The sequence below is a fragment of the Cydia amplana genome, chromosome 27 (assembly GCF_948474715.1).
Source record: "Cydia amplana chromosome 27, ilCydAmpl1.1, whole genome shotgun sequence".
In the NCBI taxonomy this organism is placed as follows: Eukaryota; Metazoa; Arthropoda; class Insecta; order Lepidoptera; family Tortricidae; genus Cydia; species Cydia amplana.
In genome coordinates, this window is record NC_086095.1 from 6,087,431 (window position 1) to 6,103,709 (window position 16,279).

Sequence of the window (16,279 nt, forward strand, 5' to 3'; positions counted from 1 at the left end):
AGATCATTTTGAGCGGTTTTTCTCGAATATACCGGTAGAAACGACAAAGGCTCTTAATTCATCGCCAGACGTCGCTGAAGAAATTTTGAAGACAAATGTGGCGGCATGTACAGAAATCTTCAAATTTTCATATGTCACTCCGAACACTGTTCTTAAGACTTTTAGGTCATTAAATTTAAAGAAAACAGAAGATCTTTGGGGCCTGTCAGTCAAAGTATTACATTCCATTATTGAATCGATTACACCATACTTGGCTGAGATTTTCAACAGATGCATTGATGCTGGTATTTTTCCAGATATTATGAAACATAGTAAAATCATCCCGCTGTTTAAATCAGGAACGAAAACAGATCCAGCGAACTTTAGACCAATTTCAATACTACCGGCATTAAGCAAAGTGTTCGAGAAACTTATTCTGAATCAACTATTGTCACATTTCAACAGAAATAAACTGCTGGATAGCAATCAATTTGGTTTTACCAGAGGTCGATCTACTACTGACGCCGGTGCGGTACTTCTAAAACACATCTTTGACGCTTGGGAAAAAGCTCAAGATGCTGTGGGAATTTTCTGTGATCTGTCAAAGGCATTTGATTGCGTTGATCACGAAAATTTAAAGAGAAAATTAAGCCGCTATGGGATAAAGGCTAGTGCCCTTGACCTAGTCTCATCGTACCTTTCGGATAGAACTCAGCGAGTAGTTATTAATGGAGCTCAATCAGCGGGGTCCCCGGTAGCCCTCGGAGTGCCTCAAGGTTCAATTCTTGGTCCCTTCCTGTTTTTGGTATACATTAATGATTTACCAAAAGTTGTGCAAGATAGACATGATATAGTGTTATTCGCAGATGACACTTCCCTTATATTTAAAGTGGACAGAAAGGAAAATAGCTTCGATAGCATTAATGAAGCGCTATCTACCGTAGTAAACTGGTTTACGGCAAACAATTTGCTTTTGAACGCCAAGAAAACCAAATGCATCAAGTTTACGCTACCTAACGTCAAGCAGGTAACTAACAGCAAGATTAAAATAAAAGGTGATACGCTGGAATTTGAAGATCGAACTGTTTTCCTGGGAGTCACTTTAGACTCAAAACTGCAATGGCATGCACATATAGCCACTCTAGCCGGCAAACTCAGTTCAGCAGCCTATGCAGTGAGGAGAATCAGACAGCTAACAAACGTAGAGACGGCCAGGCTGGTATACTTTAGTTATTTCCATAGTGTTATGTCGTATGGAATTCTGTTGTGGGGAAAAGCGGCAGACATTCAGACAATATTTGTGCTGCAAAAACGAGCTGTACGTTCCATCTATGGACTGGGCGCTCGAGTATCTCTGAGAGAGAAATTCAAAGAGGTTAACATTCTTACCATTGCATCTCAATACATACTTGAGAATATTATGTATGTTCGGAAAAACATCCACGAATTCAAGCTTAACAGTGACATCCATAACTATAACACTAGAAACAAACATAAACTTGCTGTGCCCGCCCACCGCCTCCGTAAGGTTAGTACGTCTTTCGTCGGGAACTGTACACGTTTTTATAACAAAGTCCCTACTGACATAGCGAATTTACCACTTACCAAATTTAAGTCACACATTAAGCGCTCCTTGTTAAGTAAGGCGTACTACACTGTAAATGATTTTATACACGATAGAGATGCCTTTAAGCCTGTAGCTTGATTTCGATAGTATGATAAGAGTTCAATAAATATTGTTTTTTCATTGTAAATTAAATATGCTAGTGTCCAGTAGAATTGACACATGAGACAATCATGTTCTCGCTTGATTATATTGTTTAATTTAATTTTAGTTTTGGACACTTGGAGACCATATACATCTCTAAGTAATTATTTATTTTATTTTTAATGATTCTGACACTTGGAGACCTTTACATCCCTAAGTATTTATTCATTTTATTATTTTTATTTTATTGTACATACTTATATTTTTAATGATTCGGACACTTAGAGACCTTTACATCTCTAAGTCAATTTAGGCTAGTAATTATGTGAAGCTATACCGTCTTTTATGTAACATACGAGCACAAAATGCTGTGTCTCACAGCTAAGTGTTATCACTATTTTAATATTAATATAGGCCGGTAGCTTGAACATGTCATGCTCGCTTAAAAGTCTTTGCTTACGGTGGCGTCGTTGATCGGGTCGCCACTTTCCCGAATGAAGGTTGAGGGAGGCGATGGCTGAGATACGCGTCGTACTCGTGAACGGGTGCTGTTTGTGGAGACGGGTCTGTTTAAGCTAACACGAATATATTTAGTAACTTTATTTTTTAATTTAATTGCAGTGAGACGCCTCATTCGGTTCTCGTATGTTTTTTTTTTTTTCTCGTAATGTGTTAATCATACAGGATTGTGACTCTTGGAGACCCTATACATCTCTAAGGATAATTTGATAAACTATGTTATTTTTTAGTTCTGACACTTAGAGACATTTACACCTCTAAATAAGTTTAGATTTTTTTTCCATGTATCTGTTTTGTTTTTATTTTAATATTATTATTATAGTTTTTTTATGTAATTCGACATTAAGAGACCTTATACATCTCTAAGTAATTGTATTACGTTAGTTTGATTTGGTAGTTGTAGTTGTATTTAATAATTGTTGATGTATAATTATTATTATTTTGCTTTTATGTAAATTCAATGTTGACGTGTAAAAGTGCCCTTGTGGCCTATTTGCTGAATAAATGTTGAAGTTGAAGTTGAAGTTGAAGTATTGTCAAGTAGCAGTACTGATAGTTCCGCTACTCGATGCTAGATGTCGACACTGAAATTAATAGTCTGAACTGATGTATGGAGTGAGCACTCTTGTCTTACTATATTTCTCTATGCCCTCGTCTACTATTTTTATTGGCTCGGGTAAAAATGGACATTTATGCCCTTGTTGTACACTCTGCTTTTCACTTCGATTGCGAGGAAAATATACATACAAAAATATCCAATATTTTAGGTTATTTTCCCGTATTTATTCAAGACTAAAAAAAATTTTATTCGGGCCGGTCGGGGGCGCGAGGCACGCCGGGCGGGTATGGCAGATTTTGTCGTCTACGCACGACATAAAGGTGCACTTTTTGAGCATGAGAAGTGAAAAGAGGTATTTTTTACCTGCAGCCTCTTGGTCCACAGAATGCCCCGCCTCGTCCACTCTAACCCCCCCCTCCGCGCACGCCAGCAGCCAGCTGGCCCTTACTACCGGCACCCCCCACTTCCCGGCGAATAATGTCCGAGAATAAATAATAAAAAGAAAAAAAAAAGGAAACTATACTTGGTCAACCAGATCTTGACAGTAGAAAAAGGCGGCAAATTTGAAAAATGTAGGCGCGAAGGGATATCGTCTCATAGAAAATTTGAATTTCGCGCCTTTTTAGGGTTCCGTACCTAAAAGGTAAAAACGGGACCCTATTACTAAGACTCCGCTGTCCGTCCGTCCGTCTGTCACCAGGCTGTATCTTACGAACCGTGATAGCTAGACAGTTGAAATTTTCACAGATGATGTATTTCTGTTGCCGCTATAACAACAAATACTAATAAAAACAGAATAAAATAAAGATTTAAGTGGGGCTCCCATACAACAAACGTGATTTTTGACCGAAGTTAAGCAACGTCCGGCGGTCAGTACTTGGATGGGTGACCGTTTTTTTGCTTGTTTTGCTCTATTTTGTGTTGATGGCGCGGAACCCTCCGTGCGCGAGTCCGACTCGCACTTGGCCGGTTTTTTTTACTGACAAGATTTGGTTGACCAGCTATAAACGAAATACTGTTTAGCTTTTAACCTGCAGCTTCTTGGTCCACAGAATGCCCCGCCTCGTCCACTCTAACCCCCCCCCTCCGCGCACGCCAGCAGCCAGCTCGCCCTTACTACCGGCACCCCCCACTTCCCGGCGAATAATGTCCGAGAATAAATAATAAAAAGAAAAAAAAAAGGAAACTATACTTGGTCAACCAGATCTTGACAGTAGAAAAAGGCGGCAAATTTGAAAAATGTAGGCGCGAAGGGATATCGTCTCATAGAAAATTTGAATTTCGCGCCTTTTTAGGGTTCCGTACCTAAAAGGTAAAAACGGGACCCTATTACTAAGACTCCGCTGTCCGTCCGTCCGTCTGTCACCAGGCTGTATCTTACGAACCGTGATAGCTAGACAGTTGAAATTTTCACAGATGATGTATTTCTGTTGCCGCTATAACAACAAATACTAATAAAAACAGAATAAAATAAAGATTTAAGTGGGGCTCCCATACAACAAACGTGATTTTTGACCGAAGTTAAGCAACGTCCGGCGGTCAGTACTTGGATGGGTGACCGTTTTTTTGCTTGTTTTGCTCTATTTTGTGTTGATGGCGCGGAACCCTCCGTGCGCGAGTCCGACTCGCACTTGGCCGGTTTTTTTTACTGACAAGATTTGGTTGACCAGCTATAAACGAAATACTGTTTAGCTTTTAACCTGCAGCTTCTTGGTCCACAGAATGCCCCGCCTCGTCCACTCTAACCCCCCCCTCCGCGCACGCCAGCAGCCAGCTCGCCCTTACTACCGGCACCCCCCACTTCCTGGCGAATAATGTCCGAGAATAAATAAAAAGAAAATGAGATATTATTTACCTGCAGCCTCTTGGTCCACAGAATGCCCCGCCTCGTCCACTCTAACCCCCCCCTCCGCGCACGCCAGCAGCCAGCTCGCCCTTACTACCGGCACCCCCCACTTCCTGGCGAATAATGTCCGAGAATAAATAAAAAGAAAATGAGATATTATTTACCTGCAGCCTCTTGGTCCACAGAATGCCCCGCCTCGTCCACTCTAACCCCCCCCTCCGCGCACGCCAACAGCCAGCTGGCCCTTACTACCGGCACCCCCCACTTCCTGGCGGCGCAGTACTTGGCTCCACCAGGCTCTGGGCACACCAGGTGCGTCGACGCCAGCGCGCTGTTGTTGCTGCGACGGCAGAAACGCTGCTGCATGCTGCAGGGTGAATAAAGATTTAAACATATTATCTTATAATCTAATACCTTTAAACGAGCAATTCTTGTTTATTTATTTATTTATTTATATATATATATATATATTTCGGGGATCTCGAAAACGGCTCTAACGATTTCGATGAAATTTGCTATACGGGGGTTTTTGGGGGCGAAAAATCGATCTAGCTAGGTCTTATCTCTGGGAAAACGCGCATTTTCGAGTTTTTATATGTTTTCCGAGCGAAGCTCGGTCACCCAGATATTTATTATTTATTTAGGCTCACGAAACAGGTTACAGTCATTGCGTTTACATGCATATAGAGGCAAACAACGTTCTGAACTGGACTCTAACCCTAAATGTGTGTGCACATTAAGAACAAAATTTACATGCAATAAACTTATGTATATGTATCAAATGTCAAAAGATATATACCTATATATTATATTATATACCTACTTGCGGCGTCAAAATTACAAACAATAGCTAACGATAAATCATGTCAGTATTACATATGTTAGTAAAAGTGAGGAGAGACATAATGATGAAAATTACAATAGCATAACAAAGAATTACAATTTCGAACAAAATGTTCTTATAATACTATTTTAAATTTAGGTAGATTATTATTGAAGATGTCGAAAGAGGGATGTTCGGCAACAGTGTCGTTGTATAAACGGCACATTCTGGTAACCGGATTATAATAAGACGTATTATTTTTGAAAATTTGTAGCTGGAATATTCTGTGTGAGGGGTTACATAGACTAGGAATCCTCTAGACGGAGTTTAGAGCAATTATTTCACGAAACCGATGCTGCCAAAAATACTGGGGTGCGGGGGACGAGGTGAGCGAGTCCCGTGCCGTGATTGGTCCGTTCAAAGACACGGACGTCACACGAAGACACTTTGACTCGAAAATGGAGTAAAACTACCGTATATTTGTGGCAGAGGGGGTAGCGCTACTATGCTCAGTCTGGAGGATGTTTTGTCTGTGGATTGAAATCTTATACCTTTAGGGCCACTTCCACCATCCCCCTAACCCAAGGTTAAGCGGTTAAAACGTTAGATTAGTCCCAAATTGTACTAGTAACCATGGTATCTCCAGGTTTAACCGGTTAACCCGGGGTTAGTGGAATAGTGCAAGTGGCGCTTATATATTTCGGGGATCTGCGATCTAGGCCCACAATAAATGGACTCGCCGGAAGATCAGCGCCGACTCTCGGGTCAGCATTATGTTGAGTCGAACCCATTTCGTGGTAAAATATGTAATTATGAATTTCTAACCTTTATCATGTTACTTTTGTATAATACCTAGTTTATCACGAAAAATAAATGATTTATGATCTCGGAAACGGTTCTAACGATTATTAAATTGTACAACGCGATTGAATCGCGTATTAAGTCCCGTTGTGACTTTGACTTGAATGTTTAAAAATCGTGAATGTTTAACGATTTCGATGAAATTTGCTATATTTTCGGGGTTTTCGGGGGCGAAAAATCGATCTGACTAGGGCTTATCTCTGGGAAAACATGCATTTTTAAAATTTATATGTTTATTTAAAACCTTCGCGTTTTGAACACATATTAACTCACATTTATAGACCCGTCTATAAATGTGAGTTAATATTTATATGTTTTCCAAGCAAAGCTTGACCTCCCAGATAGTATACAATAAGAATGTTAACACGTGTTAAATTTCACATTTTAAATGATCTAGTTATCTGTCAGCTCCCACGGCTCATATATGAGCCAGAACGCTTATGGTGACGTCATATCGTGGGATTTGACAGGTTAAATGGTTGATATAAAGTCAATCTACCCCGCAATTCCAAATGTCCTTTTAAAAGGACACATTCTAATCGGACTTTAATGTTGGAATTAAATTATTCCCGGGATTCCTACTTTAATAGTGAGTTTAATTTGTTAAAAGAAGAAATTTAACGCGAATTTTTAACTTTTGTGGAATTAAAGGAGGTTCCAAATTTAAAATTTTCAAACTGGAAGGGTATGATGATAGATGCCAATTCAATAAAATTTTGCGACATTTGGCAATTTTATGGACATGAAAGTTTGAAAAATACTATAAGAGAATCACTTATTTATCAAATTGTGCATTACAGGTAATGAATACAGGTGTCATAAACAATTTTGTTCTCTGTAATATGGCTTGCGACGTACAATGACTTCTATTTCGACAATTTTAGCTTCAAAACACTTACACAGCACCACACAATTTCGCCAGTTCGTCTAAAAAGGCCCGTTCGGCCCCGCTGTAGGTACTCAAACTCGCCACGACTCCGTGGAGCGGGTTGGAGGCCGGATACTTCCCTACCTCTCATCTTAGCTTATAATAACCTCCCATGCCCAATGTCCTTTTAAAAAGACACATTCCAAATGAACTTTAAGAGGCCTTATTCCTTAGAGCGTTCACCGATTTCACGAAATAACACTCGATAGATGGCGTTGGCGCTCGGTACGCGAGCGCCGGCAAAGTTAAGCGCGTTTCAACGCAGGCGAGAATAATATTGATACTTTTCAATTTAATTAGATAAAGATAAAAAGATAAAAGATAAAAATATATTTTATTGCACGGAAAGGATACAACAGTGGTTACAACACGAGTTACTGGTAAGAGTTGTGCATAACTAAATTGACATGCCGAGATTCCAGGGCTAGGCCTGTATCGCGGGAGACCAGATGTACATTGTATGTCATGCAAGTTAACTTAAGAGGAGAAAGATACCTAATTCTAATTTTAACAATTGTGTAAACTATGTAAGTCTATCTGTTATTACATTACTACTAATTTTTGTTTCTAGGTTCACCTTTAGTATCAGTTATAATATCTCAGTCTAATCAGTTATTTTTATATCTATTAAAGTTTTCAGTTAAAAAGTTTTTAGAGTTATACAATTTTAGTCTAGTTTAGTTAGTTTTACATTTATTCGAGAATTGTGTTAAACAATTTTTAGAAGTAATGTCTCAGTCTCATTATAATCAAGTGATAATAACCAATTAAAAAGTAACCTTTTAGCTACATGCACAGTGCAATTAATTAATTCGCTCTGGAACTTTACGGCCGTATTGTAGATCAAAGAACTAAGGACGCCGCCAAATCGTCTCCCAAAAGCGGAATTTACCCTCGGGATAGGTAATTTAAATACGCGTTTAGAAAGTAATTCTGCATAATTTTCAGACTTAGCCGCGTTTTTATGTATCGAAAGACAGACTTTATGTATGTAGAGCTGGCGGACTGTGAGTACTTTAGCTTCTTGGTAGAGGCTGCTTGTCGGATATCGGAAGGGCTTTTTGAGCATTACCTTTAAGACCGAACGTTGAGCTCTTTCAGCCATTAATATTGACGTCTTGGCGGCACTGCCCCATACTGAGATAGCGTATGTGATTAGAGACTGACATAGGGAGATATATATATTTTTTAAGAGTCTCAAGTCTGCGGAATGTCTTAGTTTCTTAAATATGTACATCGTTTTCCTAATTCTGTTAGAGAGACATTTTATTTGGGCTTTGAAATTTAAGTTTTCGTCTATAAGTAAGCCGAGATATTTGATAGAGTCGGTACGACATATTACTTCACAAGAACACGATAATAAGCTATTGACATTATTGCAATTATGAATTTTGATTAATTGTTTAGATTTAGAGGGGCTGGAAGCGGCAGATTTATGAAAACACAGGAATTTAGTCTTTTTGCTATTTAGGGTTAGAAGGTTATCTCGTAGCCAGCAGGCGACGTTACTCATACCCTTTTCTGCTGCAGCAAAAACACCCTCCCAAGTATCACCTTTAAACAGGATCACTGTGTCATCAGCATAGCAGATTATTTCAGCTTGGGAAAGGGAAATGTTGTGAATGTCATTAATGTAGATTAAGAATAATGTAGGACCAAGCACGCTCCCCTGTGGGACCCCAAATTCCACTTTATCCAGCTCGCTCTTGTGGCAATCCACTTTAACCAGTTGCCTTCTGTCCAATAGATAGCTTTCGAACCAGGCCAGTGACACGCCCCGTATCCCCAATTTTTCAAGCTTTTTAAGGAGTATTGGTCTAGACACAGTGTCAAAGGCCTTGGCCAGGTCCAAGAAGACGCCGATACAGTTTATGTTATTGTCCAAGTTGGCAGAAATTAGATTGGCCAAGAGCGAGATGGCATCCTCAGTGGACCTATGTGCCCTAAAGCCGAATTGTCTCTCAGACAGTACTCCACTCCTTTCTAGGAACCTGATGAGTCTGTTACTGACCAGTTTTTCCAGAATCTTCGAGAGTACACTGAGTAGGGATATAGGTCTATAGTTACAAGGTTCATTCTTAGGGCCGTCCTTATATATGGGGGTGATAGATGCTATTTTCCACTGTTCTGGAAAGTGACCCGTACTTAAACTTAGGTTATAAATATGTACTAATGGTTGCAATAATAAGTGGCCAACAGATTTGATCAGATCGCCGCTGAGACCATCCAGGCCCGGCGCACTATTATTTTTAAGCTGCGAAATAATATTCCTGATTTCATTGACATTTGTAGGGTGCATGAAGAAGGATTCGGAGGGACTTTCTCTTATATTTACCTTGGCGGCTAAAGTCTTCTCACAATCCCCAGTTTGAGCCAAAAATGTATCTGCAAGCTTTTTACCCGCCGACGAAAAGAAGTTATTACACCTATTCAAACACTGCTTGGGGTCACTAGGATCAATTAAGTCAGCGTGTTGAGTCGGTTTCTTTGGGATGTTGCATATGTTTCTTATCGTACTCCACAGCTTCTTGGGGTTTTTGTTATGGGTCAAGAGAAGGCTTTGTTCGTGTTCGTGCTTTAGTTTCCTTAGAAGGTTGTTAAAGAAATTTTTGTACCGGTTGTAAGTTACTTTTGCAATTTCGTCATTCGGATTTTGCCTTGCCTTGCAAATTAACACAATTGCAAAGTAACATTATTTTTAGCGTTATATTGGCACTCTTTATTTTATTTTATAAGCATGGTAGTAGTCAATAGAGTGTATGTGTTGGGATAATATATAACCAGAGGCGAGTAAATAATAACAATATTTACCTCTGGCATGGAATTATTGTGACAATCACTCTTCTTATGAATAAGGTGTATTCGGGTATTTCCGAATGAACGAATAGTGGCGGATAATTCCGAAAGCTGACTCTTACTACAACGGAATATGAGTGATTTTACAATGATTTTCGGAATTACCCGAATAAACCTTACTACTAATATTCGTCATTGTAGTAGTGTTGTATTTTCAAACTTCTTTAGCGGCGCTGTGCACTTTTTGAGGTGGGGAAAAAATGTTAAACTCGCGACAGATCACGTGACCGTAAGACGGACACGTGACCTGATCAAAAAACTGTTACAATGTTATTGAGTTTTTCTTTATTGATTTAAATGCCATCTAGTGAGTTTCCCTCTAACCGGTATTAATATAACTCGAGTACCAACAGTGATGTGCTTAGGGGTTTCAAGTAATGCGACGAAATAACGCTAGATGGCATTAACATCAATTATACATAGTGCTGCAGACATTTTGCACTAGTCATTGAGTTTTCACTTCTGCCGGCACTCCCGGAGTGCAACCCGTTGTTTTTTTTTTACAAACCATGAGTTTTGTTTACATTTTTGCTGCCCACAAATTGTCGTCTTTTTGTACTATTTCTGTTTTTAGGGGAAAGTCGGGGCCCGTCCATACTGCAAATAAACATGTTTCTTTATTTGTGATATGCAACTGGCCCTATCTGTTAAAACCAGTCATTGTTTTTATTTAAAACTATGATACCGTTGACTACATTCCACATTTTTTTTTGTTTGATGGCCTCGTCGGGGTCAATACCGAAATCCGATTATTTATATTATGCCATCTTCGCTCCACTCCATTAAGATACCCTGGAGAGAGGGCCTACCGCGAACCACGTTCGACGTGTTACCTCCCTGTCACACTTACGTACGAATTTACAAGTGCGACAGAGAGGCAACACGTCGAACGTGGTTCGCGGTAGGCGCTCAGGCCTATGGAACTCTCCGCGCGAGCACGGATTTATACCTACGAATCTCTTCCCGTTCACGGTAGAAAATCAAGCTAGTTGGTCGCCGGCGCTCGAATATGCCAAAATGTATGCGAAATAAATGTCTTCTTCACGAACAAATAACACATGTTGTAGTGTGGAATTGTGGATGGATGCAGAAACAAAAAAAAACTAATAAAAAAATCCGTGTTTGCTCTACCGATTGATAGGAAAAGTAACTATTAGACGTTCTCAATATAAGTACTTATATCAATTTTTTTTACGATAGTCGCAAGCTACGTAGTACGCCGTTTTATAAACCGCGTAGTGTTTACGCGGTTTATAAAACGGCGTAAACACTACGGTTACTGTAGGGAGATATGACCTTTTAAAATATTTCGCAGTCACTCATCATAATAAATAATAAAATAAGGAAAAACCCTAACTTAAGACAAAAGATAAATAAAGAGAATAATAAAATAAATTTATAAGTAATTAATAATGATAAAAGGAATATTATAATTATTAATTACTTATTGCAACTTATCTTGCTCATAGTTATTTTACAATTAATAAAACTTATATTTGTACCTTAGGTAAGTAGGTAGGTATCTTTCATACAATCTATAGTTTAGGTAAGTAGGTAGGTACTTATTTGTAAAATAATTTCTAAGCGTCGGCAACCCTAGCTTTGTGCCGGTGCGCGCGGTGCGGGGAGCGGTGCGTTGAAGGTCATTCCATTGTATTTTTGTGTAGGTATTAAAACGGTAGGCATTTGAGTTTTCTTGAAAGATAAGTATCTGTTCGTAAGAACTATAATATAGCCCTGTGCCCTGGACCTCATCTAGATCGATGGTACTCGTCAGGGCAAAGCTATTGAGCCCAAACAAGATATAGTTATGATGAGTAGATAAGGAGTTCTGGTGACCAACTCCTGACTCCATTATGAGAACCTGGACCTCATCTAGATAGATGGTGCTCGTCAAGGCAAATCGAATGCGCCCAAACACGATGGAGTTATGATAAGTAGATTAGGAGTTCTGGTGACCAACTCCTGACTCCATCATGAGACCCTGGACCTCATCTAGATAGATGGTGCTCGTCAGGACAAATCTAATAATCCTAAATACGATGGAGTTATGATGAGTAGATTAGGAGTTCTGGTGACCGACTCCTGACTCCATCATGAGACCCTGGACCTCCTCAAGATATATAGTGCTCGTCAGGGCAAATCTAATGAGCCCAAACACGATGGAGTGATAATATGTAGATTAGGAGTTCTGGTGACCAACTCCTGACTCCATCATGAGAACCTGGACCTCATCTAGAACGAAGGTGCTCGTCGAGGCAAATCTATTGAGCCCAAACACGATGGAGTTATGATGAGTAGATTAGGAGTTCGGTGACCAACTCCTGACTCCATCATGAGAACCTGGACATTATCCAGGTCGTCCGGGTATAATAATAATGCAAAACCTAACCAGTATTCAAGTAACACTGAAAACCTATCACCTAGCGAGAGTCTGTTGTTGAAATTAAATATGGTGTAAAAAATGTACTTATTTGTATCAAGATTTTCTAGTCGCTGTATACAGCACTTCTCGGAACTCTCTGGCTGTTTACGAACGCACCATAGTCACCGAACGCCTGACGATCGAGCACAGGTCCGTCCCCTAAGCCGCCTCGGCGGAGAATGAGCGCGCGGCGTCGGTGCAGCGTGATTTATACGTGTTTTAAAATAATATAAATTTACGGCAAGGTAGGTCCTATAGTTATGATTATTTTTTTATGGGTTAACGTATAGTTATAGTTTGCTATAATATTATTTTTAGGGCAAAATAATAGTACAATTTGCGATAAAAAAATATAATGTAACCCTGTTTTCACCCAAAAAATGAAGAAAGTTCGGAAGGTTAAATATCCATTTTTTTTAATGAATCTTTGATTTTCAATAGTCTTAGCCGCTCGTAAAAGATATGGTGAATTGAATTGTAATCATTTCTGTATCAAATGATTCTTGTTTACTGCAAAATTGAGAACCGAAACGACAGTTCTCACTGCAAATTTTGAAAAAGCCTCCCAAGAAAACTCATTTATTTTAGGTTTAAAAAGAGAAAATGTCAACTTGAACGGTCTTACTTGCTAGTTTAAGAAATGATTATTTAAGTACGTTATCAGTTTTTGAATGAATACTAATAGTTACGTCGTAATCTTGAATGAAAAAGGTAACAGATTGCAAAAAACGCTCGCTTGTAGGACTAAGGACTCTTAAACTCTTACAGAATAGAAAAGAACTATAAAAATGACTTGAATGATTATATTCAGAGAATTATAGCTTAAAAATACTTACGCAGCCCCACACAGCTTCGCCAGTTCGTCTAAAAAGGCCCGTTCGGCCCCGCTGTAGGTACTTAAACTCACCACGACGCCTTAGTGCGAGTTGGAGACCGCAGACTTCAGACTGAAACTACCTCCCAAGTCCCAATGTCCTTTTAAAAGGACAAATTCTAATCGATTTTTAAGTGTAATGGAATTAAAAGAGGTTCCAAATTTCAAACTTTAGAGACTAGAGACTGTATATGGACAATTTTAGCTTAAAAATACTTACGCAGCACCACACAGCTTGGCCAGTTCGTCTAAAAAGGCCCGTTCGACGCCGCTGTAGGTACTTAAGCTTGCCACGACTCCGTGGAGCGGGTTGGAGGCCGGTGACTTACCTACCTCACATCTTAGCTTTTAATAACCTCCCATGTCCCAGTGTCCTTTTAAAAAAGGACACATTCCAAATGAACTTCAAACTCTTACAGAATTGAAAAGGGTTCAAATTCCTAATAACTATAAAAATGACTTGAATTACTATATTTAGAGAATTATAGCTTAAAAATACTTACGCAGCCCCACACAGCTTCGCCAGTTCGTCTAAAAAGGCCCGTTCGGCCCCGCTGTAGGTACTTAAACTCACCACGACGCCTTAGTGCGAGTTGGAGACCGCAGACTTCAGACTGAAACTACCTCCCAAGTCTCAATGTCCTTTTAAAAGGACAAATTCAAATCGATTTTTAAGTGTAATGGAATTAAAAGAGGTTCCAAATTTCAAATTTTAGAGACTAGAGACTGTATATGGACAATTTTAGCTTAAAAATACTTACGCAGCACCACACAGTTTGGCTAATTCGTCTAAAAAAGCCCGTTCGACGCCGCTGTAGGTACTTAAATTCGCCACGACTCCGTGGAGCGGGTTGGAGGCCGGTGACTTACCTATCTTAGTTTTTAATAACCTCCCATGTCCCAGTGTCCTTTTAAAAGGACACATTCCAAATGAACTTTAAACTCTTATAGAATTGAAAAGGGTTCCAATTCCGAAGAACTTTTTCATTTTTTTTCATTTTCATAACTTGAATGACTATATTAAGAGAATTATAGCTTAAAAACACTTACGCAGCACCACACAGCTTTGCTAATTCGTCTAAAAAGGCCCGTTCGACGCCGCTGTAGGTACTTAAGCTTGCCACGACTCCGTGAAGCGGGTTGGAGGCCGGAGACTTGAGGTGGACGGGGCGGTGGTAGTATTCTATGGGACACACCTCTTGCCGGGATAGGCAGTCTTTCTGTAAATAAATTGGGAAATTAACTAGGTTTTAGACATTTTTCCGTTAAAATTGTACCACGGGACTCAATCGCGTGTTTAAGTTTTAAGATTTACCTCCGACGTTTCGAGGACGGCGTTGTGCCCCGTGGTCTCGGAGAAGACTCAACCACGGGGACAACGCCGTCCTCGAAACGTCGGAGGTAAATCTTAAAACTTCTATACGCGATTAAGTCCCGTGGTACAATTTAATAATGTGTAAAAATGGTGAAAGTTTAAATCAGTTTTTTTTCCGTTCGTTTCGGACGTATACGGTGGCAAATATTATGCAAAAATAGCTTCATTTCTCTAGTATCAGAGGCATTAAACCATAACAGTTATGAATCATTCACGGTTAGTTTCACTAGATTTGTATCGACCGGGATATGAACCTCAGTTAGGAGCTCAGCTAGACATTAGTGATTTTTAATGTAACACTTATTATTTATTGTTGCTGACATAAACTTAAGTATACAGGGTGCTTCCTGTAACAGGAGCAATAAATTAAACTGTAGGCTGTACTCCTCAAACTGACCAACATTTGTTCAGCAACTTTTGAAAATAACTCATGTTTTGATTTTTATTACACTTTAAAGTTTATTCTGACACGCAATGTATTGCAAATTTTGTTATGTTTAAAGCGTGACAAGCAACATCAAACACATTGATGTCAGCGTACATTGAAGACAATATTTATTTTGTATGAAAAAGAGGAATTCTAAAGGATTCATAATTTTTAAAAGTTGCTGAACAAATGTTGGTCAGTTTGAGGAGTACAGCCTTAAGTTTAATTTATTGCTCCTGTTACAGGAAGCACCCTGTATAATTGATTATTATTTATTTATTTTCTTACTTTATGATGAATTTGCTGTGGTTGTTTGTTGAAACGGTTAATGTCATAATAGAATTTATTTATTGAATAATCATGTATGTTTTGCATGCTTTTTAGGGTTCCGTAGCCAAATGGCAAAAAACGGAACCCTTATAGATTCGTCATGTCTGTCTGTCTGTCTGTCTGTCCGTCTGTCCGTCTGTCTGTCCGTCCGTATGTCACAGCCACTTTTCTCCGAAACTATAAGAACTATACTGTTGAAACTTGGTAAGTAGATGTATTCTGTGAACCGCATTAAGATTTTCACACAAAAATAGAAAAAAAACAATAAACTTTTGGGGTTCCCCATACTTCGAACTGAAACTCAAAATTTTTTTTTTCATCAAACCCATACGTGTGGGGTATCTATGGATAGGTCTTCAAAAATGATATTGAGGTTTCTAATATCATTTTTTTCTAAACTGAATAGTTTGCGCGAGAGACACTTCCAAAGTGATAAAATGTGTGTCCCCCCCCCCTGTAACTTCTAAAATAAGAGAATGATAAAACTAAAAAAAATATATGATGTATATTACCATGTAAACTTCCACCGAAAATTGGTTTGAGCGAGATCTAGTAAATAGTTTTTTTTTTATACGTCATAAATCGCCTAAATACGGAACCCTTCATGGGCGAGTCCGACTCGCACTTGGCCGCTTTTTGTTTTGTCCACTAGGCTAATCATAACTGTATATATATATTGAATATTCAAACACGATGTAAATTGTTCTTGAATAAATAAACTGAAACTGAAACTGAAGCTATTTTCAGTTACCCGTGAACAAGATGCATG

General features: G+C 39.1%; 1 protein-coding gene across 1 annotated transcript in view; it reads right to left on the bottom strand.

Moving 5' to 3' along the window:
- Positions 1 to 16,279, bottom strand: part of LOC134660424 (uncharacterized) — a 54,791-nt gene that overhangs the window by 19,004 nt on the left and 19,508 nt on the right. The window contains exons 19-20 of the mRNA XM_063516165.1: positions 14,429 to 14,598; positions 4,776 to 4,978 (exon numbers count right to left, since the gene is read on the bottom strand). Of these exons, the coding sequence (XP_063372235.1) occupies positions 4,776 to 4,978; positions 14,429 to 14,598 (373 nt within the window). The remainder of the gene's footprint in view (positions 1 to 4,775; positions 4,979 to 14,428; positions 14,599 to 16,279) is intronic.